Source organism: Gouania willdenowi, chromosome 8 (assembly GCF_900634775.1).
Source record: "Gouania willdenowi chromosome 8, fGouWil2.1, whole genome shotgun sequence".
NCBI classification, from domain to species: domain Eukaryota; kingdom Metazoa; phylum Chordata; class Actinopteri; order Blenniiformes; family Gobiesocidae; genus Gouania; species Gouania willdenowi.
Genome location: NC_041051.1, coordinates 24,563,031 through 24,589,797, shown reverse-complemented (window position 1 = coordinate 24,589,797; position 26,767 = coordinate 24,563,031). Strand labels below are relative to the sequence as shown.

Genomic DNA, 26,767 nt, shown 5'->3' with positions numbered 1-26,767 from the left:
CAAGGTCAGCAGACTGTTGCGTTCACTGTGTATAGTGTATACAAACAAATTTAATCAACAAAAACAAAACGCTGGACAATCAGGGAGATTATTATGGCAGCCTTTTTCACCACAAAAAAATAAATAAAATACATACACACTATTATATATATATATATAAAATTACGAGTCAGTAATTACTTATGAGAAAGAAAGTCATAATAATGAGAAAAAGATCATAGTATGAGATCTAAAGTCATTATGAGAAAGAAAGTCACAATTATGACAAAGTCCTAATTTTGAGATTTTTTTCAATTTTGAGATAATAATTTTGAAAAAGAAAGTCATAATTATGAGATACAAACTGAGCATTTGTAGCAGTCTTTTGACACCGACTGGTACCATTGTTGATTACACTTAAATACGTCTTTATTGCAAGATATTTCCGTCACATTTTTGTATGTTTCTTTGCAAATTTACATTAAAAATCATTTTCTCATAATTATGATTTTCTCTCTCATAATTATGATTTTCCATAGTGGTTTTTATTTATTTATTTTGTGGCGGAAACAAGCTTCCGGCTTCCATAGATTATTGTTATCAACTATAAAAATGAGAATAAAATAGCTGCTATTAACAATAATACATTGTAAATATTTTTACATAACAGCCACTACATGATAACCATAAATAAGACAGTAGTACATTATTCAGGAATATTTAATACATACGTTTATAAAAACATGTATGGGTCTATAAAAGTATTTAAAAATAGATAAAATACTAGTGTAGATAATATTATAATGTATATATTAGGGATGTACTTTTGGGCGAAATCGAAAATGAGAAAACCAAAGCCGAAAACAAACACCAAAATAAAATATTGTGCAAATTATAGAACCATTGTATTTATGGGAATAATTGTGTACTCACCTCACTAAAATTAAAACATTACAATTGTATAAATTAATATTAACGCTTTAAAGAATAAATCAATTACCTTAAGTGTTTGAATTGGAAAGATGGAAAATTTATGTTAAAGCCTGAACACAAATCCTCTATCTGTTTAATGTGAAATATGTGGAGAATATTTGTTGAGCGATTAAACAAAAAAATACACTTTATAAGCCACAGATCAGTTTTCTATTGATTTATTGATCTGAAGCCAGTACAAACAAAACACGTTTTTAGGCACACAGTGATCTCCAAAGGCAACGATGCAGTGCATGTGTGTGATCAGGGAGCGTGTTAGCACAAGAAAGTCCAAAATTAATCAATCAGTCAGCTCCTCATCGCAATCCTTCCACTTGATTTAACCTGAGGTGATCATTGTTAGCATTAATTAGCCCCGAGACTCAGTCCTGGTTAAACAGTGAACGCCCACATTAGGTTACTCTCCTTTTAATTTAGCATTCAGGAATTTGGTTCTCTTTGCCAGTGCGATGGCATCCATGTGGAGGTTGCGGTTGAGGATGACCGAGCCACATGAGAGCGCGCCGGCCAGGGCTCCAGCAAAACCACACAGAAACACGTCCTGACCTGTAACACACACACACACACACACACACACGCACACACACACACACACACACACACACACGCAAAGCTTAATGACAGTGTGTGTTTGTTGACCACATCAAGCGCTTCTAATGCAGACAGGAGTACTGACCTGTCAGGTAGAGGTTCTTCAGCGGAGTCTGAGGTCTCACTGTAGCGTTGAGTTCCGGGCTGAAGCGGGCGATGCCATGATCGGCTCCGTAAATCTCGCCTTTGGGAGCTCCGATGTAGTATGTGTTTGTGATGGGGGTCCCAGCATCAATGTACTCAATCTGCAGACACAAGCAACGCAGGTGGGAAAGGTTACTACGGAAACAAAGTAGATGTTTCAATAATATTGGGACTCTTATGGACACCCAAACTCATTAAACTTGAGATTATGAAGCACACTGTTTATATTGGATGGTGATTGTGGGTTACAAAGCAAAAGATGAATACAGTAGAGCTTTAATCGGGCCTTAAAATGAATACAGGACTCCACATCCCACAATGCAACGCACCACACTATTTCAACAATGTCAATAAGAGTGTTAACAGTGGAGGTCAAAACAAAATTTCGAGTAGAAATTTAAACATTTGACATATTTTTCAAGCAAATGGACTTTGATTTATTGATCTATGAGGCCTACACCGTCTTCATCTGATTAAAAAAATTATAATCTCCAGCAGATTCAGGAAGCAGTAAGATTGGAGATTTAAAGGATTGATTGTTAAATGCCTGTACTACAGTATGTACATGACAGAATCTCAGGAGGGTTCTGAAGGCTTTTCTAGTTGACCAGTTAAAGCCTTAGTCCTCACCTTGTCTCTGGTGATCTTGGGGAAAACCTCCAGAACAACGTCCAGAGCCGTGTCGATGAAAGTCTGTTTGAGCTCTTTGTAGTCGGGCGCTCTGTTGGTCACCTTGTCGTCCTTCCACTCCTCGAACCATTCATATTTGGCAAAACTCACCAGACTCAAAGTAGATTTTCCTAGTCCAAGAAAAAAAAAAAATCAATCTAATGATTTTCCTTTTAAATCCAAGCAATAAGTAAAGCTAATATGGTTTTGAAGTGTCACATTCACCTGGTGAGCGCTCTTCCCATGTCGGATCTTTAGCTGACGGAGAAGCCACAAACAGCAATGGGATGCTTCTGGAAGACTCCTCCCTCTCTCCTTTGATATATTTATCCACCCTAGAATAAAAACATAAATCACATATTAAACATGCATGTCAACACAAAAAATTAAAAAGAGATTAATCTGATCCTCATCTCCTGTTGGATTTTGGTAACAAGTCTGTGAATCCTGCTTTAGATTCAGCTCTGGCTAATAACATCTGCACGAGGCAAAATGATCAAAGGAAGGAAAAAAAAAAACACATACAGTTCATCAAAGTTGTTCTCGGTGAAGATCCAGTAGTTGTCTGCCTTCAGGCCCAGCTCCTCCTTGGTTCCACTGAGACCCAGAAAGATGCTCAGACCACCCTCTCCATTCTTCATCAGGCTCAGCTGCTTCTGGATGGCTGCACGGCACAAGAGTCACAGACTGAAGAACAGAAGCACCAACACTCCCGTCTCATCAGATCCAAACACTACTCATAAATGACAAGCTGTGGCACAAACTAAGCAACTTCTCACATTTATTCCATGAACCTAGAAATGATACTGAAGTCCACAGTCTGCAGAAGAAAATGAAAACATGTGTAGTGCCAGTCATTATTTTGTTATACTTGTGCTCATCTGGGTAAAACTACCATCAAAGACAAATTGTTTAATGTGAATTATTTTTAAGATCACAAGTTCAAAAATGTATGGTTTAATTTCTAACATTTCTTTTTTGATGAAATAAAACAAAATCATTGGAATGTTTTCACCTTAGTCAACTAAATAAAAAAAAAATGATAATTGGACTAAAATCCCTTCTTATTTGTAATATTTTCCTGATAAAGGTGTGTGTTTAGTTCACAGAGATCTGTTTGGTTGGCTCATATAGTGTTGGAGGACTTTGAGTCCTCAGTAATAAAAAAACAGACCTTTGCATCCACTCCAGTGTTCACATTCAATATTTGTAATAGTTTTGGTATTTTTTTTCCACTAATTCATCCTCAACAATAGCAAATAAGGTATAGTGAAATAATGCCCTACATTTGGCTCAGTTGTTACCCTTTGGAAATAAGAAGTTTGAATTCAAAACAACATTGTAGACTCTCACCGGGCAGAGCCTGGAGATGACTGGGCAGCAGCTTCTGGTAGGTGTTAAAGATGCCGGCGTTGGAGATGACCATGGGGGCGTGGATATGAACTTCCTCCTGACCTTTCATGACACTCACACCTAGAAACACGCAAACAACATGACACAACAGGGATTTGTGCAAATAATGTGGAAAAGGGCCATTTTTATCACAGCACGGGCCATAAACGTGATTTTATCTGATCTGAGGGTCACATGGTCAACATTGATGTCAGCATTTAGAATAATGACCAGTCAGAGCATTAACACAGAAAACACAAGATTTGTATGTTTTGGGAGTTATTTTGTATATTTCTGTTGTCATTGCATATATTTTTGTTGTCCTTTTGTGTATTTATTTGTAATCTTATATGATTATGGAATCACTGTGTATGATTAGTCATCTTGTACACCTTTTGGTTAATTCTGTTGTCATGTCATATATTTTTGCTCTATATATTTCTGTTGTCATTTTACATATGTTTTTGTTGTCCTTTTGTTGCGTATTTTTCTGTTATTTTTTGAAGTCTTGTGAAAATTCTGGTTACATTTGTGTATTTCTGTTGTCATTTCATATATTTTTGTTGTAGTTTTGGATATTTTTCAGAAATGTTGTATGATTTTTGGAGTCACTTTGTGTAATATTATTGATCTTGTGCAACTTTTGGTTAATTTTGTGTATTTTTGCTGTAATGACATATTTCTGTTGATGTTGTTTTATGTGTTTCTGATGTTTTTATTATCTTTTTGTGAATTTTGTCGCCCATTGCCCATGGCTGATCTAATGAAATAAAAAAATAAAAAAGAGAACAGGAAACTCACCACACGCTTCATTAGCAGCGTTAAATAAGATGCGGTTAACATGAGCACGAACAAGAACAGCGCCCCCTGCCTGCTCAACGATGGGGATCATGTGGTAGGCAATCTCGCTGGCTCCGCCTTTGGGATACCAGGCGCCATTCAGGTAATGACCAACCAGCAAACTGTGCATGGAAAAGCTGGAGTCTTTGGGCATGTTTCCTGTGGACCACAGAGGAAAACAAACGTAGTGAGAAAAACATAAGAGCAGTGAGAGACCGCTGCAGGAATGAGCTCGACCAAGATTACCGTAGGTGCCAAAAATGTAGGTGAAGACCGCTCTGAGGTCCTTGTTCTCCGTCAGCTCGTTGACCACATCAGTCAGGCTGCGGTCGGACATTTGGAAGAAGAAGGAGAGGCGTTTGGCGAGGCCGGTGTACACCACGAATTTGGCCAAAGGAACAGGGCACGTCTTCAGCAGAGCCAGGAGCCAGATACCACGTCCCACTTTCTGCAGAAGAAACAGAAAAGCACACATTTGATTTTATTTCAACTTTACTTCAGACCAAGTCGGTCCATATAAAATAGGTACAAACAACAATAAGTACAATATATTCACATAGCACATATACGGTAGTTAAACACATACAAACATTCCCGTCAATGCTTCCAATAACAGGAGGAATATGCTGTGTCACTTAATGTAGGCTCAACCAATGCCCAGATCAACTCAGTTTTAAAATTAGATAACCTCAGCATAAATTTAAACATAACATTTCTGAGCACAGCATGAAAAGTTGGAACATCATAACTGACAAACAACTGACTTGCACTTGTAGATCCAGGTACCTTGAGAACAGTGGCGGCTGCTGGTCTTTCATGCAGGGGAAGCTCATTTTCTGCCTACTTCAGAAAATGTATCTGTTTATTTAAATGTGAATTCCAGTAGAATTCACATTTTGTTGTCAACAACTATTTGTAGATTATCACACACACACGCACGGACGCGCGCAGCTGCTGCGCGCTGGAGTGTGAGTGTTTGGTCAAAAGTCTCACAACACAAGCAGTAACAGTCTCCACAAACACCAAAAACAGACACTAGGTTTGTCAGAAGTTAATTCGCTATGAGAGGATCAGCAAAGTCTCCGTGTCAACACAGAGCAACGGACTGAAATATTTGAAAAACCCGCCTGTGTGCTTACAACGTCATACTCTCTGATTGGCTCATTTCGCTGTCAATCAAAATTGAATTAGCCAGAGACAGATCATCCAATCATCATCCATTATTCCAGCGTCCGGAACAGACAGATCCAGCCCACTGCTCCATAGACCTCCTGTGAATCCCGGCGTCCGATGGGCGGGACTAAGTGCGTCATAACTGAGCATTTATCCAATGAGCGTCTAGTTTGACTGCAGTGGATCAACCACTAAATCCTCTCCCATTGAAGTCAATTGAAGCTGAACTTCACCACTGTTTATTAACACTGTGACGCTGCGGTAATGAATGAAGAATGTCACGCTGTCACTGTCAGTTTCCTGTTATAAGAAGCTGATTCTGAACGAAACATACATGTGTTCTGTCATATATTTAGTCAATGAAATGTACACACAACACTACATATTTGACCACTGATTTTAGGGGAAGCTGAGGTTCCCTTGTAGTCTTAAAGCATCCGCCACTGCTTGAGAAGAATTCTAAAGGCATCTTTAAAAGCCACCAGTATTTTTTTCATTGTAACTTTACTGTAACTGCTGCACAAATGGACTGTATAAAGTGGTGTACAGCATGCTCTAAATAGTCACACACATATCAACTTATGATACATTATTCATTTAGATCAGATTTATGTTTATATATCAGAGAGGGACAACTTTTATCACAGTGAGGCCATAAAAATGTCATTTTCTGATAAGAGGGTCACATGACCAACACTCATGTCGGCATTAGAATCATGACCAATCTGAGCAGCACAGGATCTTTTTGTGTGTGTTTTTTTTTTTTTTTACAAAACTATAAAATTACAGTTTCATTTAACAGATGATTTTATCTAAAGCAACGTACAACACGAGTGGTTAGGGTTACGGGATTCGCGTTTCATTCATTTGTGTTTGTTTTTGTTGTTATCGTGTATATATTTTGCTCATTTTGTTTGTTTTTGTTGTTTCTTCGTGTGTTTTTGGAGTCATTTTGTACAGTCTACTGTCATTTTATGTATTTTTGTCATCATTGTATATATTTTACTGTCATTTTATGTATTTTGTCATCATTGTATATATTTTACTGTCATTTTATGTATTGTTGTCATCATTGTATATATTTTACTGTCAATTTGTGTATTTTTGTTGTCATTGCGTATATTTTACTGTCATTTTTTATATTTTTGTGGCCACTGAGTATATATTTCTCTCATTTTGTATGTTTGTGTGCTTTTGGAGCCATTTTGTTTATTTCATTTACGGGCCGCACAAAATCCAACCTAGGGCAGCGTGTGGTCCCCAGGTCGCCAGTTGCCCGTGTCTGCATTATATAATATATATATATATATATATATATCAACAGTCCTGCAAAATTTCCAACTTGTTTGCCATTCATTTGTACAAATAAATAATATAATCAACCTTACATGCAGTAAAGTGCATGTCACTGCTTTCTATAAGAAAGCGTGACAAGCTCTGTAGTTTGTGTATATTTTGGCAAACGGGCAACAGACACAAAATCAGATGAGTATAGTTTGAAAAAAGTAGTTTATAAACGACAATGCGTTAATCCAGCCGTCACATCAGGGGACAGTTTTATCTTTGAGTGAAAAAAGCTGATGCAGCAAATCTGTGCTGAGTTTCGTAATGTTACTCTGACCTTTGGTTTAGCATTCACAGAATCACAGATATGAGGAATATCAGCAGGACCATCAGCCAACATGTGGCCTAAAGTCCTTTGTGCGCAGGATAAGATGGACGGAGTGATCAGTGACACCTACTGACCTTCACCAGACTCAAGTACTCATCGATGGCCTTCTCCTCTCCAGGGAAGCACTTCTTTAGCTCCTCTGGGAAGCGGGTCCTGCCACTGTAGATGGGATAGCACCGGCGGTTTTCTGCAGGTCCAATCACGACGTGGTCGAATGGATTCTCCAGAGGCTCCCACTGCAGCTGACCATTGGTGATCTGGTCCAGCATGCAGCGGAACGGCTTGTGGTCCAGCAGATCACCGATGTAGTGGATTCCTGTGCCAACACACGAAGCAGGGTTAAGGTCAATTACATTTTTCAGTTACAATTACATCTTCAATGATCCATGTTCACTTACAATTCAATTATGATTACAGTCACCAGTTGGGGTGTGACGAGATCTCGTGCCACGAGATCTTGCGAGATTAAACTCGCCAAGATTTCTTGTCGCGTTAACAAATCTGTCTCGCAAGACTTTTTTGTGAGCTATCCGAACTTCTATTTGTGACCTGTGGGGGCAGTAATGTGCCTTTACTACATCTAGCTCGTCAGAAACTAAAGCAGGAGAAGAGGAGGATAAGGAAATTTTAGTTCTAGTTTTAATTTGTGGAAGAAGAAGTTTATTAACAGTTAAAAAAAAAAAACATAACTGTGTAGTTGCAGCATGTTGTTAAAAACTAATTTAATCAGGCTCTGTTTGCACTATTTGTACTCTGTATTGACAGAGTAGAACTTTGATTTAGTTTTACACATAACATTGTTTGCACTTGGAGAAAAAGAAAGAACTTTATCATTTAACTTTTATAAATTTTAGTTTTAGTTTCAATTTGTGGAAGAAGTTTATTAAAAGCTCATGCTTACATCATGCATGTAAAAAGTTATAATAAAACATTTCAAAATGCATGTGCAACTCGGTTAAACAAAAGTCTGTTGGTCCAGTCATATATTTTGTCATTGGAGTTTTCTTAAAATCTGGTCTCGTTCTTGTGAGCTTACCGTCACACCCCTAGTTACCAGCATTTTTTCCAATTACTTTCTATCCCCCGAAAGCCAATTACATTCACAATTACTTAGCCTGAAATAAATAACCTAAAAGTTCACTTTCTTTCTGTTAGCATTCCTTATGATAACGAGTATTAAATCAGCTGTAAAATACACTAAAAACAACTAATTTCTTTTCTTTCTATTGGTTTCCTTGTTAGGCTTCATAATCAATTAAACTTGGATGAAAATATAGGTTTTAATATTTTTGGTGATGACATCTGAGCCTTTTTTGTGTCGATATAAAAAAAATTTTAAATAATAAAATGTGGGAAAGCTTGATACTATACATATTTTAATAATTAACTACATATATTAAAAACTGTACATGGAACTGTAACATGGTTGCCAGTTTCACGTTAAATTACAATTTTTATAGAATTTTTAATGGAAATTACAATTACAAAGTCAATGATCAAAACTCAATTACAATTTAATTACGATTAAAACAGCAACAGATTTTTCAAAATTACAATTACTATTATACAATCATTGTAATTAATCATCAATTGCGCAATTACAATTATAATTGGCCGCAACCCTGCAACACACAGAGCAGAGGTTTGCAACAACGGCGTGTTTGATGTTCTCCTAGCATTAAGAAGTAAAGATCTCCTACCTTGAGTCTCTCCTCCCTGCTCCGTTTCCCCTCCCCCTCTCCCTCCACCTAGGTGTAACACTGCTCTCCCTTTTTATATCCTCCCTATAATAAAAGATTTCTTACCCTTCCTTAGGGAGGGCTGGTGATGGTCACAATTAAGCAATAAAATAAATCAATTTATTTTATTGCAATAACAAAACATGCATTGCTGCCTCATAATGATTGCACTTTTCTTTTTGTAGTGTTGACCTTTGACAGCATGTGCAGACAAGTACGAAAAAAGTAAGAAAAAAAAAAAAAAAAGAAGTAAAGATCTATAATCCATCCATCTCACCAACATCAAACTCAAAGCCCTTCTCTGTGAAGGTGTGGCAGCATCCTCCAGCACGGGTATGCTGCTCCAAAACCAACACCTTCTTTCCAACCTTGGCGAGCAGCACAGCGAGCCCAAGCCCACCGATCCCACTGCCAATAATCACAGCATCCAGGTTATCCGGCACTTTGCTGGCCACAAAACCTACAGACAGACAGAGATGGAAAAACATGAAGATGACCATGACCAGCATGTATCAATGAAATCAAATTACACCGCTGAGACGACAGTTCTAAAGCTGATGGAGAGGAACATTGTTTAATCTGATAAAAACATGTATTAAGTACATCAATAAATAATAACAATATTTTTAATAAAAAGTAAACCGTTGAAATTGATGTTTGAAAGTTTGTTTTGATCTCCAATGTAAACACTTGATTGACAATGTTGGTAAAGTTTAGTGCATTGCATTGTGGGATGTGGAGGCCTGTAGAGCAGTGTTTCTTAAATGGGGGCACGTGTACCCAGAGGGGTACGCAATGACCCTACAGAGGGTACCTGAGAGAGAGAAAGTGGAAAATTTACAAACAAAAGCATAAAAAATATTAGCTTTTAATAATGTTTATTTTTAGTAAAAAAAAATATCGTCATAATAATGATGATGCAAATGATTAAAACATGAACTGAAAATACAAATGTCAGTCTTGGTCCTACACCAGATGGAAAATAACCGAAAATGACAAAAACAATAAAAATGAATCCATTCAGGAAGCTCTAAGTACTGTTTCATTTAGGGCTGAACGATTAATTGCATTTGCGATATTATCGCAATATCATAAAACGCAATTTTCTAATTGCAAAGGCTGCAATTTTTTGGTAATTATTTTTTCTTTTTTCTTGTCCTGTCTTGTACTGTCCTGTTAAGTTCAGAGAGTGTTTAAGAAGTGCAGTCCACAAGTTTACATGTTTCATGAAACATGAAGTTAGTTAGATATGTTGAAGAGGTAAAGCCACACATTTGTTTGCTTTATTGTTGTATTCTGTGCTTTAAAATGTATATTTTATATTTATTTCAAGTAAATAAATTGTTTATTATGAAACAAATTGATTTATTGTTGGTGTTCTTTGACAAATACATGACAAGAGGCCCTTGAAAAAATAATTGCATATCAAATATTAATTTTGAGGGAAAAAATTGCAATTACATTATTTTCCAAAATCGTTCAGCCCTAGTTTCATTCCACTTATTTACAAATGTAGAGTATTTACAATGTGTGTTATCACTCATGCATTGCATCATTATGTTCTATAGTTGTTTTTTCATTGAGCAAAATGTTGTTGTAGTTGGCAAAGGGGATACTTGGATTCATTTCTGTTGTTTTTACTGAAAGTTGCATTAAAACAATATAGGATGATTATTTTGGGGTTTACACAGAAAGATTCAAATCCTGTCAAAATGTAATGTCTGGCATTCACTGGGAATGCTGGGAACAAATTATAACCAAAAATGGATTTGTTCTGTCCTCCAATCACTGTCCGGCAAATGTAATATCTTTGGAAAATGTCCTTTCTTACTTTAATTTCAAATGAATGACCAACTTGAAACCTGAATTCATACGTGTCATTGGGGATGAAGTGGATAAAAAAGATTAACTATACAAGCTTTGATCATCATTTCAGCCTCTTTCATATCAACAGTTCCTGGTTGCCAGATTTTCTCCAATTTGATCTTATATCGTCATTTGGTTTGGATCAGCCATGCCTCCTATTGCTGTGTAAATGGGCTGATATTGTAAAGCACTTTGGGACTACTTCAGTGCTATAAAAAATCAAGTCCATTTACCTTAAAAATAAATAAATAAATAAATAAGTTTTCCAGCAATATTATGACCAGTAAAACTGGCAACCACTACAAACATAAATCTTTATGTTCAAACAAATGGTACTTTCCTCTTTCTGAATGGGGCGTAAATCAGCTGTGCATATATATTTTCTTTCTTTTTTTTTTTTTTTTTTAAATAATAATAAATATTGGGTTTTTTTCTTAACATAAGTGTAAATTTAAGATGTTTAATGCATTCTTTAGTACAAACATCTGTCATGTGTCCTCAGACCTAGTTAAAGCCTTGAACTGCAATGCCAATGACATATTGTTTTGTCAAACACCAACATTAATCAACAAATATTGATTTATTTTTATTTTTTTTCTTTCTTATTATAAGGATAAGAAGAGGAACAACTTCCACGCACCTTGCTTCAGTACTTTATTCTTCTCCTTCTTGTCGAAAACCTTCTCTTTCAGCGGTTCCCGTGTGTCAGTCAGAAAGGGGTCTGGTCCAGATGTGCTACAGACGTATTTCAGTATCAGTGCGAGCAAAGACACGCAAATAACACCGACAATGATCCACATTGTAGCAGTTTGTTTGTCCTCAGAGGGAAAGACAGTACGGGAGCTCTCACACAGTTTACTTCCTTGGTTTAAGCCTCGCCCACACAACAGGGGCCGCTACCGATAGCCAATCAGAACATTTGTTAGGGCTGGGTCAACATGTTTAAACAAATCAGCAGTCAGTGCACGCTGTGAGTGACGTAGCAGAGACAACTGTTACGTAACTGAACTATGAACACCATTTTTTTTCATCTGTGATTTTAGTTAGATTTTTTCAATCCTTTCACTCGTATAAATTAAGTTAAATTAATTAATTTTGAATTTAGTTTGTGTTTATATTTATTTGAATTTTTTGTTGTGCTTCTACAATACATTTAAAAAAAAAATATTCAGATTATTATCTATCTTTCTATCTAAGATTAAGACAAAAAATTATAGATAATATTTTATGGGTTTAACAGTAAAAATGATGGGTGGGACTACACAGAGTTCAACCTTACTCTAAAAGCACATGTCTCAAACTCAAGGCCCGGGGACACAAATCCGGCCCTTTAGAGCATCAAATTCAGCCCGCTCAAGAAAGTAAAAATGAAAAAAAAAAATAATCCTGAAACGTTTTGTAAATTACCAACTAATTTAGTTGTAGATATCTCAGCACCTCCAAATACAAAAAAAAAAAATCTATTAAAATCCACAAAATTACCAGTTCTTATATTACATGACGGCAGTAATTTTAATCTCAAATTGTTAAAAAAGACTCTAAATTTTTCCAAAATCGGGCTAACCTTCCTGAAATGATTCCACAAAATTTCATGAAGTTTCTGCAGGTACTGATACATTCACACACTGTATCGTCTACATATCATTTATACACGCAAACCAGGGTACATTACTGTTAGATTTACTATTTTCCGACCTAAAATCTCTGGCCCACTTATCCTCAAACTGGTCTGTATTTGGCCCCTTTACTGAAATTAGTTTGACACTTCTGCTCAAGTCAGATCTGAGCAACTAGCCTCATCTTTCACTGTTGACGGTTTCAAAAATTAAAGTTAAAGGAAATACCAAAGCTCACAGCAACTTCTAGTCTTTATTTTTGTTACCAAATGAAAAATTATCCATACTCCACATTCATTTCTTGTAACATTTCTTCCTTGTTCACATCTATTTGTAAATAAAACCAAGACCTTTACATAAGAAACACTTTAATGGGAGCAAGTCCCCAGTAAGCTTGATCATTCACACACAATGCACATCTCAGACTGCCGCTGTCAGAAGACGCAGCTCCAACATTTCCAATAAGGTTGCCCTTCAAGCTCGTCGTTTATGCCTTTATTTCCTTAAATAATACAAAACACACACCATACACACACACTTGTCAGCTTTGAAGTATTTTTTTTTTTTTGCAATTTGTGAGGATTCAAGATGGATTAGTGAAATGCATTTTTTTCTAAATAACCTTAAGACTTCTTGTGAAAATCCACTAAGCTTGTATTTAAACCTTGAAAGGCAACATCCCAAACTGTCTTTGAAGTACTGATTACACCCAAAGGCTTTACAGAATCTTTCTGAGCGTATGTTAAAGTCTGTGGCATCACAGAGGCGTCAATTCTCACCGTGTTACCGATAGTAAACATGCAAAATTAAACCTTTCAGAACTTCCAGAACAATTCAGCCTTGGCAAATGATTAGGCAGAGCCATCAGTCTGTTTTCCAGATTATTTTGTTAGTGCAGTAAAACTGGGCAAGAGAGACACGAGTACGACAGTTACTATAGATGAAGGCAACTCCAGAAGATGAACGCCTGCTTTGGTATCATCTTTAAGCATCGTTTCAACATCTTTAGGACCAAATGGGAAGAGGAGACATGGAATCAAGCATGACAGAAGACTCCGAGCAGAAGCCCTTATCTTTCGTCCATTTTTTGGCATTTATTACCTCATCTCTTATAGCCTTTCCATCCTTAAAATATCAATTGTTTTTTTTCTCTAAAACTTTAAGATGGGAGATTTCATTGCAAAGAAAAATAAAAAAAAAAAAGCTTCCAAAAGTTAGGAATAAAATAACACAAGGTTTTAGTCTGTGTGTGTTTTGTATCTGGAGTTATGTCTGAAATTATTCACATGAATGGTTCATGTCAGTGTTTGGAATATGGGGACCTTTGAGGTTTTGCTTGCGTGAATGTGTGTGGTACAATCAGGACAGCATTCTCATGTCTGACACGTTCTTCAGATGGTAACTACAATGGCTGCAGGTCTGTGTGATGGTGGCAGAAAGAAGAGGTGAAAGCTCCTCCCCCCAGCTCCGCCTCCCTGGCCTAGCAGCAGTAGTGCAGTCAAAGATGAAAAGGTCAAAAAGTAAAAATATGAGTATTTCTTTTCCTGAAGCGGGAACATCCCGGTCCACCTGTGAGAGGGTGAGAGCGATGGCGCCACCTGCTGGCCTGATACGATGTTTTGCAGTGACGTCACTGCAGAACCAATCCAACCTGTGAATAAAGCATTGAAACTGTTAAGGGTTGTCAAATGAAAACTTAGGGTCATCTAAAGATTTTTAGGATATGAGTAAAATAATGTAAAAATAAAAGCACTAAAACTCTCGTCTTGTACAGCCTGGACTGGAGGGAGATTTGGAGCCATTTTAAATTGTTAATTAATAACTAATTAATTACAATTATGGCAAAAAAAAAAAAATAATTGGCATGGTAATCCAATTCAAATTCCATTACATGCAATATTAGAAAAAAATGTTTCTGTTTAATAACAATTTAACAATCATTAAAATATGTTTCATATCAAGTTCTCCCCAATAAAAATAACATAAATGTTTTTAATTAGGGACGACATGGTAATTATCATAATCATAGCAACAATACAGTGAATGCAGGGGCAATGCAACTATTGTTATTGATAATAATTAGCTATTCAATTCAGTTATTAACTATTGCAAATAATGTTGAGCTTTTACACAATGATCAACACCATACAACTCAACACACATACAATTACCACAACATGATTATAAATGACTATAGAATACAGAAATACAACACTGTGATCCTTTGAAAGAACTTTGTTCACATGTGGGATGTTTTAAAGGGCTTTAGAATAAGAATTAAAAAAATACATTACAAAAAATTAATGGGTGCAGATATAGTTTTCTTAAAGCAAACACTTTAACTGTGGTAATTGTAATTGAACTTTAGTAACTGAAAACAACCATTTACTGCTTTGCAAGTCAAAGGTAAAAACAACAAAAATAAGATAACATATTTATTGTTTAATTTATCGATTATGGTAAAATACTTTCTCGTTTTCTTAATGGGCTGAAACATAAGCAAAGTGCTGCATTGAATTTTTTTTCAGTGAAAGAAGAAAAATGTGTAGGTATAACTTGTAAACATGCACCTTTTCCGAGCCCATGCTGGGACACTTCCAATTGTACAGGTAATACTGTAGATTCCCATCACCAATGCCGAACTTCAGCTTTTCCAAGAACGTCTTGTTTTCCATTAGATCCAGTGCATTAAAGACATCGAAACCTTTCTAAAAAGACAAGGATACGTCACATTAGCTAAAACAAATAATTAACAGTTGATGACAGCACGTGTTGGAAGGAAAACGCACCGATTTGGCCAGGACGAGGGCGTCGGACATCAGGTCCAGCAGAGGCGTGGTGGTGTGCACGTTGTAGAATGAGTACGCTGCTTTTAGACTGCGGTGCACAGGGTGATTCATGATTGTGGATGGCAGTGTGTAGAAGCTCACGAAGTCCGTCACTTTTCCATCATTCTTTAGATAAAACACAACATATTATGCACAGAACACAGAAATTACTTGAGAGGAGAACTAAAGTCTGACTTCTCACCTCCACTAAATATGTGTCGATGATATTTTCCCGCGGCAGCAGCCAGTGAGAGACCTCCTCCTGGTTCATGACGGGTACCAGGTTGAACTGGCTCAGATACTCACGCAGGAGGCGATGCACAACCGGCACATCCTTCTTTGTCATTGGCCGCAAACCCTTAGTCTTTGGAGTCTGAAGAGATTAGGATTGGATACAGAGAATAAAGATGAGTTGGAAGAACGCAACTCAAAACAACAACCTTTACCAACCTCAGGCAGGCGGTACAACTTCATGGTGCGCTGCATAGTCATGTTCCTGCTCAGGTGTGAGAACTTCACCTCAATTAACTTTCTGGGATTCAGAGAGCGATGCCAGTACCTGAGAAACACACACCGACCAACATTAGCAATAAGTAACACTGTAACAGAAACAAAACATGGATTGTTGGCAGTTGTGGCCTAATTGCTCTTCAAGGACAATTAATGGAAAGTACACACACAACAACACAATCAGGCTGTCTTTGTCCTGATTTTCCTCCTACTTGACCAATTGATGGCAAAGCAGCTGACTGAAAACTCCTAACGCTGTGTTCAAGGCAACTTGGAACTCAGCATTTCCCAGTTAAAAATTCTGTTCTCCAAATTCAACCCAGTCCAGCAGCAGCACATGGAAGTATCTTAAATATGGCTGATCAGTGACGGCTGTAACATTAGATTTTTCCCCAAAATAACCGAGTAGGAAGTCCAACTATAGGCGGTGTTGTAAGTCATTTTTTTTCAAGGTAGGAGCTCCGAAAATCCAGAGTTGCCATGAACGCACGTTGTTAGATTGATTACTATCTTGGGGGACAACCAGCGGTGAGACAGAACTGGTGTGAGTGTGTGAAGAATATTTGAGCTCAAACACACAGTGAGATCAAAACTGTTCTATGTCTGATTTTTTTATCTTCATGTGTTGGTCTGTAACAGATAAAACATCCATTTGTGTGTGTCCTGCTTTAAAAGCAGTGAAAAAAATGTGTGAGTAGTATTTATTTGTGATGCTGCTGCTGTGTAAGAAGCACCTGCACGTGCCCACGGGCTTTGGTAGTACCACTCCTGCAGTGTACACTGCCTGGAAAATACCCTGCAGGTTGACCCGCCGGGTGATCTCTCTGATCAGAACAGGAGCGACTCGCTTGGCACGAAGCTTTTTGTGAACACAGAGAAAATTGATCTCAACCATTTTCTTCTCTCTGAAATGTGAAAAAATGAAGAATATTAGTGTATTATTCAGATTTAACATTTTGCACAAAAGAAAAATCGTACATACATGTATTTTCAGATTTAAAGTTTTTAAAATCCTTAAACTTCCTCTGTTTTCCTGCGACCATAAGTAACTTCCTTTATACTTTTCTTGTAAACTGAAAGCTCTGCTGCCTCTGAATAACTCACTACATACAACACTGCTATGATTTGCTGTTCTTTATTCACGTACAAATACTTACATGTCAAAAATGTGAATGGTGGCAGGAATGGCACTGATGAAGCCAACCAGCTTCTGATTGGAGTTAACCCTCACACCACAGTGCCACTGGGGCAACCAACCAGGGGGGCGCAGGGCCCTGGAGGCAGAACGCATCACTTAACAAAAGACTCAGGGTTGTAACTCAAAGTTAATGTGATCAATTACCAGAGGAGGAACTCAGGGGAGTAGTCAAATCTGAACATGTTGTCATCGTCTTCCACATAATTCTCGTTTAGAAGAGTGTAAAGCTCCTTCAGCTGGTTTCATAAACAAAACAGTGAATAGAAAAAGACCCTCAGTAAATAGTAGAGATATCAAATTATACCCCTGCTACGCCCTCAAACCAATGTGTGGTTTTGATTGTAACTTTCTGTTTAGAGTGCTGAACAGGCCGACCCATTACTTTGATCATGTGCAACTCGTTCGTCACAGTGAGTGTGTGAAGAATAGAAGCTTTGTTAGATAAATGTTGATAAAATTATGCATATTATCACAGCCAAAAAATGGCAAAAATAAGTTGCGTTTTACTTTTTAAGTTAAATGTCCAATTCTATTTTTCATTGTTGATCTTTGGGAAAATCTTTTGTTTTATCTAAATTTAGCAATGTGGTTGTGTTTGTTTAGGTAATGTTGCTTATTCTGGCCTTTATTTAATAAATATTACGAATTAAAAAGGTCATGTGAAATGTATATGTTTGTCAAATATGTTTATTTGTTTTGTGCAATAAAAAAAGTTCAAAAGGATTTTTGCGTCATGTAAATCTGTTAGTTATGGAATAGATCAAGAGGAATAAAGACTGAAATGTGCGATTTCTCTTGAATGGTTAATCAGTTTAAAAAATGAATAGATTAACCGATTAATAATAGAATACTTTGCTGCATCCCTAGTTGAAATATAATTTGCCATCTTACCACAGCAGAGTCCCCCAAGTCGAGTGTGTCCCAACTGAAGCCCTGTGGGAGGCTGTAGGGTTCCTCTCGAATGGAGTCTTTGTCAGGTTCAATAGAACCGTGTGTCGTCACCGTCTCACCTGAAGGAAAACAATGCATGTGTGTGAGAAGAAGCACAAAAACCTGCAGTGCCTACGACGTGTCGGCATGAGGTCGGAAATGAACACATTTCTCACCAAGCTTGGGCACAGGCTGAGTGTCCCAGAACTGGTAGCTTCTCCGAGTGGCCTCTTCCATGGTTTTAGCCGGACCTTGGCCCACGGAGAACAGTTCAATGGCCTTTTGGATTTCCTGCAGCTTATCAGGTGGCAATGAATTCACCTGGTGGGATGTAAAGAAGAACCCAATGGGGAAAAAAAATCTTTATCACATATATGTTGCTGTGTGGATTATTAGAATGCGGTTTTAATTTCAACCACCTTCAGGTAGATTTGAAACAACACCAATACCAGTGGATAGAGCATAAAAAGTGTATACAGGAACATCAAATACATGCCTTGGCAAGGGAGTCCTGAACAGCTTCTGTGGAAGCAGATTTCTTCTTCCTTTTCTGCTTCTTTTTCTTCTTCTTGGTGCCAGTGTCATCAGCAAGCCCCCTGTCACTGGGACAAGACAAAAATAGACCACCATCTCAAAGGAAAACACAGATTCAGGTAAGGACTTACTCTGAACAGTTTAGATGATTAAACACCACTATTCCTAATGCATCTTTAAAAATAAATCTAAACATTATTTTATTTAATCACTGGCGACACTCTGGGCTTGGTAACAGCCAATTATTCATTTTTGAGGGACAAACTGAGAGAGCAGTGAAATTCCTTTAACTGGAGAATTTAGTTCAAACACATTATGTAGCCTCTTACTTCCATCCATAACATGACACACCTCCACCTATCCATTCCATCAAATCCTCTTGGCGGAGGAAAACAGCATACTTACTTAGGCAGGATAATCCTATTAGCGTCCTATTGAGTAGTGAGGTCAAGCACTGACCTGTATTTGTAATGCGCACAGATGGTGAATCACATGACCTCAGGTAGAAGAGAACGTTGCATCTACTACCCATGTGTGTCCATGTGAATGTTACAACAGGGACAATAGACAACATTCACTAGTTTATTCTGCAAGCTTCCATCTCAACACAGTGGCTCAGCCAGAACCAGGAGAGGGAAACAAACCTATCACTATATAAATGAGTACATCATTGTAGGCGCTAACACACACAATGGCACCAGCGGCTGCGATTTTGTAAGTGCACACCTTGGTAAACATTAGGAGCTCGCAGTGCAGGCGAAGCAGGATTTCCACCCAAGCCTATTTTCAGCTGCTCAGCCATAGATTGTCACAAGACGCCGCACATTTCTGCAATCAAAAGCACTAGATCGAAGATCCTCCACACACACACCCCCAGTTATGAGATCAATGCAGACCACTGTCTACGAACAACGACGTGCATGTTTCACCTTTTACTAGACTGTAAATCCGAAAACGGACAATAGGGTTTGACACCTCGATTAGCATGTAAGACAACTTGCACAATGTCTACTCGGACTGACTCAGTTGAACAGCCACTCGACACTCGTGAACAATGTATTGATTTATTTAACAGTGATGGACCGTATTATATTTGAATGACGTCTTCTTGTGAAATAAATGTCACGTTTTGTATACTATTCGCCTTGGACGGTCCAGCACTTCTCCATGCTACGCCTTGCTAACTTTGCTCCAAAGCCTGCCCACGTAGGTGACAGACAACACTCGTGGCCAATCAGATCCAACAACAGACAAGCCAACTCTGCTCCTGGCGAATGGGAAACGACCAAGTGGGTGGTACTACTTCTAACTATGGCCGCCCGTGGAAGCCGACCGCTTGCCGAGGGTTGTAGTTCAGTTTAGCTTGGCTCAAAAATTCAAGACGGGGCGACATGTTTTCCACCTAAGCCGGAGGCGGCCAGTCTCTCACCCTTCGTCAGAATGGTGCTCTTCATTCTCACAGTCGCTGCAATGTCCGTGGTCCTCCCCATCCTCCTCTTTCTCCGGCAGCGGTGCTGTCTCATTCTCATCCGCCATCTTTAACCAGGAAGTGAGAAGTCGACGCGTGCCCCAAAACCTTTAAATTAGCCTCGCTGTGATTGGCTGGATGTCCGAAAGGGGTTGTGTTTTACGGTTTTTTGAAGTGTTTACAAGACATACACAAACAAACTAAAAATGCTTGAAAAACACAAATATTAGTTCCTAGAAGTTAAAACATAATCTTAGCCTTGATTAATTACTATGGTCCATTAATGTGGAACAGCATGATGGCTGCAGAGAATCTTGAGTTTTTGTTTTGTTTTTAAAGTACTCTGTGCATGTTTTAATTCGCCTTTTTATTATTATTACTAGCTGAAGCTTTAGTTTTAATTTGACAGTTTAAAATAATTTTGCATGCAGTTTTTATGTTTTCTTCCCTGACATTCTATTGCTTTTTAAAGAGATTGTTTTTCTTTTATGCTGAAATATTTTCAAATTTTCCTATTTCGTTTCATTTCTGCCTGTGAATATATTTGTTTCATTTATTCAATAAATAAAAATATTAGTTTGTTCCAGTGTTCATTTTCTTGAATACCTTTTTTTGTGACAACACAACTATGACTAATTTAAAAAACATTTTATCAAATAAAAAACTATCATTTCATCCCATGGGACAAAATCCAATCAGAACTTATGTGGTCATATTATTGTTCATATCAAATTTGTCTGTGTGTATTTACAAACATTAATACCATCCCATACTAAGATGATACATGGTAATTTAATCGTTAAAAAAAAATGCATGAACTCCTACTCTTATATTTATGTTTTAGTCGACTAAAATCTAGACTTTAACTCTAATAGTTCTGATGACTAAATTTTGACTTAAACTAAGTTGCTTTTTATTCAAAACACTAAAACTAAATCAACATTCGTTGTCAGAATTAACATTGGTTAGTTCCTTTGTTTTGATTATTGGTGTTTCATTACAGAATAGATCATCCTACTGAAACAGCTCATGATCTAATGCACTCTACTAGACTTATTGCACCAAGATATACATATTTATTGTTTACCTGCTTCTCAGAAAATCCTACCGAAGATGTGTTTGAGTCTTGCGGTAATAACTGACTGTTGAGTTTCTCAAACCGTGTCTGACAAGCTTCCATTTTGTGGCAGAGGATTAGTCGCTGCTTATTCCATTTCATCGTATTCTGGATAATACTTGGACCTCCTGTAACCGATCTGCCCAAACACAAGGGGGACGTCCCACTGGAGCTACAGTTTTAAATATGCCATTTCACCTGCAGTCACAGTTTGGTATTTGTTGAAGTCACTTACCTTAAAACCAATTTTACAATTATAATATACCTGCTAGAAGCCATATGTTATAGCTGTCAGTGTATTAAACTGAAGAAGACACTTTACATTTACTTACTGCCACTGGATAGGCTTTTAACACTTGTGTGGAATCATAGTTAACATTTTTTTCTTCCTGAGTACTGAGATAAATACTCTTTATTTAAACAACTTTTTGAATACTGTGCATCTAGGTTTTCATATAAATCACCCACTGCATTTGCTTTTAGGTAATATATCTATACTCTGTGGTGTATCTTAGCCCATAATCTATACAAATGATACAAAACCAATAATAATCACAGTTCTGAAGTTATAGAAAGTCTTCCACTCATATCAGTATAAGTACTTTATTAAAAAAAGTATTTTTTTTTCTCTACATAACATACATTCACAGCCAACAGATTAGTGTTATTTTACAAACATTTCTTTTCATGTTACATCTACTGACACAATAATTAGCCTCACCTTTGTAAAGTAATGTTCTACATCACTTACAAAAAAACATTTTGTTATTTTCATTAAACATGTTAATGTTATCAAAACGTTGTGTCCGTCCGTCCGAGTTAAAGGGGACAGCTTTTCTCAGAATTTGTTTGAGATAGGATAACCAAATTCAGTGTGTGGCTTCAGGGTACCAATACCTTGATGGAGTTTAAAAATGAGAAGTGCGCAATTATTTATTCCAGAGTTATTGCCCTTGTTCTATTTTTTGGACTCTGTTCAAGGTATTTTCAAAGGGGACAGCTTTTCTCAGAAACCATTTAAGATAGGATAATCAAATTCGGTGTGTGGCTTCAGGGTATCAATAAGTTGATGAAGTTCGAAAATGAGAAGAGCGCAATTATTTTTCCGGAGTTATTGCCCTTGTTCTGTTTTTCTTTACTCTGTTCAAGCAATCTTCAAAAGGGACAGCTTTTCTCAGAAACCATTTAAATAGGATAATCAAATTCGGTGTGTGGCTTCAGGGTATCAATACCTTGATGGAGTTCGAAAATGAGAAGTGCGCAATCATTTTTTCTGGAGCCATTGCCCTTGTTCTGCTTTTCTTTACTCTGTTCGAGCTATCTTCAAAGGGGACAGCTTTTCTTAGAAATCATTTAAGATAGGATAACCACATTTAGTGTGTGGCTTCAGGGTATCAATAAGTTAATGAGTTCGAAAATGAGAAGTGCGCAAATATTTTTTATGGAGTTATTGCCCTTGTGCCATTTTTCTTCAAATGGGACAGCTTTTCTTAGAAACTTAGTAATTTTATATTCTGATGTGATAATATTTTCTTATGTACATCTAAGTTCTTAGATTTAGGACATTTAGGAAAAGGTTGTAGGTTATAATGACAGCCAATCGGGGGAGGGGGGATGGTGATGACTATGTCTTCTTGTTTTACCAAGGTTTTGATATAAAATGTTCTTACAGAATATTCTGTGCTTTTTCTTCCACCTCTAAGTCATTTTACAACCATCACAATGAATGACTTCAAACATTCACCAGTTCACATAATTTTAAAACTAGTTCAAACTCCACTTTGCTCCTTTTTTGATTTAGTGGCCATACTTTGAAACAAACAAACAAAAACAAAAAAATTAAGTATACACTACTGTCAACAGAAGAGACAGGCAACCATCATGCAAAAATCAAAGATAACTAAACACCTTTTAAAATGACAAACGAAGCAATGCTAGGGCTAATGCTAATGAAACAACTTTAAAGGACACCGACATTTCTGTGTAAATACTGTCTGGATCTCAAGTATTTTCTGTAAGTTGTGGCATTTAGCTGTGCCATTCCAGATAAATTATAAGTGCTGAAGTAAGACTAACTTATCTGCCCGCCGTAGTTATTTAAATATAAATAATAATTCACAGTTAGTGTTAAGATCATTATTTTTTGTAATGTTTTCAACAATTACCTTCGCTTAATGTAAATGCTTTTCATTTACTGTAAATGTTAATAAAGTGCTATTTTTCTTAAATCCTTCTCACATTGAAAATAAAACAAATCTAAAATATAAAGTTAATTTAACATTAATAAAAACAGTGCTCGCTATTAGTTTCATACATAAAACTGTGGCTTTGTAATGTGTCTCTAATAAGGGATATCTTTGAAATAGCAGGCGGATGAGATCAAGTTGGACCACGTTGTGAAGTGTGACACAGACTGGCATCAGTGGGTGTGTCACCCCTCACACCCAAAGCTGTAGAAAAGTCAGCCTCATCATCATCATCATCATCATCTGCTGACTGTGATCAGGCCTTGGCTTTGGCCGCGGCCATCCGCTCAGACACAGTCTTTATTGGAACTCCCCTTCGAGCCACTTTGACATGGATGAACAGGGTGGCAGGAGACAAACTGGAGCCATCAGCCTTCAGGAGGTGAACATGTCGATAACCTGAAGACAAAGCACTTGGTTACAAATAAACAGCAACTTTTTGCAACATTTATTAATAAACCACGTTTATGTTTTTTTTTTTTTTTTTTTTTTTTAATGGTACTTTTGACCAGATTAACAGCTAGAGGGGTTTTTTTTTATTAAGATTTATCATTTACATTTAACATTTACATTTAGATTTAGATTCAACATTTGGATTTAATATTTCACATTTAGATTAAGATTTAACATTTAAATTTTGATTTAACATTTACATTTTGATTTAACATTTACATTTTGATTTAACATTTACATTTTGATTTAACATTTAGATTTCAAATTTGGATTTAGGTTTATTATTTCACATTTACATTTAGATTTCATATTTAACATTTCAAAATTGGATTTAGATTTAGATTTCATATTTAACATTTGGATTTATCATTTGTCATTTTGATTTAGATTTCATATTTAACATTTGGATTTATCATTTGTCATTTTGATTTAGATTTCATATTTAACATTTGGATTTATCATTTGTCATTTTGATTTAGATTTCATATTTAACATTTAGATTTCACCACTTTCACAAATATTGTTATAAATCTGGTCGTAAGTAACAAAAATTCAAACATGTTTTTTAAATGTGGTTTGTTGCTGTTTATTTTAGCATAAGCCACTTTACAATCAGCACCCCATAACAAACACAGTGCATTGAATATTTTCTGTTTACCACTAGCTGGCAGAATAAACATGCAAACCTGTGCGAAGGCTTGTGAAGGGTAATGTGAACTGTCCCACAAAGTCATTTTTGGCAGTGTGATCATGGTCCTCCACCACAAACCTGACCAGGGCCAGATCTGGGACCTGCAGCTGGAAGCTCAGAGTGCAGTCCCATCGCGGGTTGAAACCTGTAGAGGGCGCACTAGAGCTGTGAGAGATGAGCTGTGCCTTTAAAAGTCATCATGGTTGAACAGGAAAGGCGGAATGAAAACATGTCAAAGAGCTGCAAGGCACACCAACAACAACAAAGACATAGAAGTGGATTAGGTATGTGCTGCTTTCTGTGTTGGCATGTATGGGGTGCCCAACGTAAAAACTCAGTCAGTGTTTCATAGCTGACATATTTTGAGCTTATGAGATGAAAAGCTTATTAGCTCACTTTGCTCAGATTTGGCTCATATTTCTTTCATTTGAGACAAATTCATGTAAGACACCATTTTCTATATCATTGTTAAAATTGTGTACACAGGAAAAAAAAATCTAAATGTAAATGGTAAATGTATATCTAAATGCTAAATCTAAATTTAAATGCTAAATCTAACTTTTAAATCTAAATCTAAATGTTAAATCGGTATCCAAGTGTAAAGCTAAATGTTGAAAAATGATACAAAATGGGCAGGTCAGCGCCTGTCGATCACGCAGCCCCGCCCACACTCCACACACACCCCACTCTCAGAGGTCTTCTGCATTCTCGGTGTCTTCATCACTGGCAAAAGTCACATACAACATGCCGGTACTCTCACCTAATCTACATCTGTTAAACTGTCTGAAGATTTATATTTATATTTAACATTTTGATTTAGATTCAACATTTACATCTATATTTAACATTTACATTTAGATTTAGGTTTAACATTTACATTCAACATTTAGATTTAGATTTAAATTTTGCTTTTACATTTAGATCTTTTATGTGTACACATTTTTAGCAATTCATTTCTGTCTCAAATGAAAGAAAAAATAGCTAAATGTGAGGAAAGTGAGCTAAATTTTCAAAATATGTCAGCTATGAAACTGTGACTGAGTTTTTACATTTGGCACCCCATATGCATGCAGAGGAAAACACAAAACATGGTGAAGCTGCTTTCTGAGGCATGTTTGCCAAACACAGCCTTTGTTTATAGCTTTAAAAAGCAGCTGTTTGACAGTCTGTTTTAAATACTTTCTGTCACACTCTTTGTGAGTTGAGTTTGTATGTACTTGCATCGGCTCTGAGTATTTTTCAGCTATGTGTGTAGAGTTTAAAGTGTGATATTTAAACACCAATAAATTAAGATTAATCGAAATTAAACAAAAATAAATGATACAGAATAAAGTGAAGCTCATTTTGTTACCGTTGTTATCAATCCGGTGTGTTTTGTCTCGGGTATTATCAATTGCCACCCCATGAATTTCCACCCACACTTGTGGATCCACAATAGAGCTGGCTTTGTCCGTATTGATTTTGGGAAGCTGCTGTGCAGATATTATCTGTGAAAACAAAGGTTGAATGAAAGTGAACAATTAAAACAATAAAAGGATGGTTTACTTTTTCTAAACTTTTTTAGTTATGAAGAAATGTGCAGCTTGGAAAGGTTAACAGAAGACTCTTCCTTCCATTGGATTTTGGACTACAAACCCGTATAGTTAGCTGTGTGGGGATATGACCAGGGCCTCCTCCTGTGTTCTCTGGGTTAAAGTTGGACGTCGGGTTGCATAAGAAGCTGGGTTTGAGCACAAATCCGCATCGACCATTAGAGAGGAAGCGTCCTTGGTTCAGGTCCATCTGCTCTCCAGGAGTCTGGAAGTTCAGGGCCACTACAGGGTACGGAGAGGAGGACGGAGTCAACAATGGAGCTGAAATTCTTAGGGTCGAACTTATTTCATCACTATGAGATGGAATCAGAGGTGGACTGGCCATCAGGCATACCGGGTATCGTCCAGGTTGGCCGGCGACCTGAAGTGGGCCCATCCAGTCCGCTATGTTGTTTTTTTTTTGAAGAGTGAGTGGAGGCAGACATGGTAACAGGTGGCAAAAAATGGCCCAAAAGTGGCAAAAGCGTGGCATGAAAAGAGTGTAAAGTGACTAAAATGGGCCAAAAGCAGTCAAGAGTGACCAAAA

General features: G+C 37.0%; 3 protein-coding genes across 5 annotated transcripts in view; all 3 read right to left on the bottom strand.

Moving 5' to 3' along the window:
* Window positions 1-1,114: 1,114 nt before the first annotated feature.
* retsat.2 (retinol saturase, tandem duplicate 2) lies at window positions 1,115-11,858 on the bottom strand. Its single transcript, XM_028456109.1, has 11 exons — window positions 11,699-11,858; window positions 9,470-9,652; window positions 7,528-7,769; window positions 4,855-5,056; window positions 4,570-4,767; window positions 3,730-3,849; window positions 2,902-3,040; window positions 2,602-2,711; window positions 2,338-2,507; window positions 1,649-1,808; window positions 1,115-1,518 (listed from the first exon to the last, which is right to left on the bottom strand). Exons 1-11 carry the CDS (start codon window positions 11,856-11,858, stop codon window positions 1,370-1,372), a joined length of 1,833 nt encoding a protein of 610 aa, XP_028311910.1. The 3' UTR covers window positions 1,115-1,369.
* Window positions 11,859-13,154: 1,296 nt separating this feature from the next.
* Window positions 13,155-20,233, bottom strand: nmt1a (N-myristoyltransferase 1a). 2 transcript variants are annotated; one of them, XM_028454384.1, is made up of 12 exons: window positions 20,104-20,233; window positions 18,637-18,736; window positions 18,317-18,461; window positions 18,102-18,220; window positions 17,355-17,446; window positions 17,170-17,286; window positions 16,747-16,917; window positions 15,953-16,061; window positions 15,705-15,875; window positions 15,464-15,628; window positions 15,245-15,382; window positions 13,155-14,325 (listed from the first exon to the last, which is right to left on the bottom strand). In XM_028454384.1, the coding sequence occupies exons 1-12, from the start codon at window positions 20,208-20,210 to the stop codon at window positions 14,305-14,307; spliced, it is 1,455 nt and encodes a 484-aa protein (XP_028310185.1). In that variant the 5' UTR covers window positions 20,211-20,233; the 3' UTR covers window positions 13,155-14,304. The 2 variants fall into 2 exon arrangements, with proteins under 2 accessions (XP_028310185.1, XP_028310184.1); XM_028454383.1 differs by having other exon boundaries at window positions 18,637-18,742; window positions 20,104-20,217.
* A 2,483-nt stretch (window positions 20,234-22,716) lies between these two features.
* The window catches only part of plcd3a (phospholipase C, delta 3a), a 34,431-nt gene continuing 30,380 nt past the window's right edge, over window positions 22,717-26,767 (bottom strand). The window contains exons 12-15 of one of the 2 annotated variants that reach the window (XM_028454382.1): window positions 26,285-26,463; window positions 26,001-26,136; window positions 24,645-24,794; window positions 22,717-23,904 (exon numbers count right to left, since the gene is read on the bottom strand). In XM_028454382.1, coding sequence (XP_028310183.1) covers window positions 23,762-23,904; window positions 24,645-24,794; window positions 26,001-26,136; window positions 26,285-26,463 — 608 coding nt within the window. In that variant the 3' untranslated portion in view covers window positions 22,717-23,761. Of the gene's footprint in view, window positions 23,905-24,644; window positions 24,795-25,639; window positions 26,137-26,284; window positions 26,464-26,767 lie in introns of those variants that run through there. The other variant, XM_028454381.1, reaches the window with a different exon arrangement.

What these genes read in the sequence shown, in the direction of transcription:
- retsat.2 (XM_028456109.1), bottom strand. Translation starts at nt 11,858, where the DNA reads ATGTGGATCATTGTCGGTGTTATTTGCGTGTCTTTGCTCGCACTGATA. An exon ending in GGGCTTTGAGTTTGATGTTG is followed by an intron (nt 7,770 to 9,469) that starts GTGAGATGGATG and finishes GTGTTGGCACAG; the next exon opens with GAATCCACTACATCGGTGAT. An exon ending in CCAAGATCACCAGAGACAAG is followed by an intron (nt 1,809 to 2,337) that starts GTGAGGACTAAG and finishes TTGTGTCTGCAG; the next exon opens with ATTGAGTACATTGATGCTGG.
- nmt1a (XM_028454383.1), bottom strand. Translation starts at nt 20,210, where the DNA reads ATGGCGGATGAGAATGAGACAGCACCGCTGCCGGAGAAAGAGGAGGAT. An exon ending in TCAGCCTGTGCCCAAGCTTG is followed by an intron (nt 18,221 to 18,316) that starts GTGAGAAATGTG and finishes GTTTTCCTTCAG; the next exon opens with GTGAGACGGTGACGACACAC. An exon ending in CCAGCATGGGCTCGGAAAAG is followed by an intron (nt 14,326 to 15,244) that starts GTGCATGTTTAC and finishes CTTTATTCACAG; the next exon opens with GTTGGATTGGTTCTGCAGTG.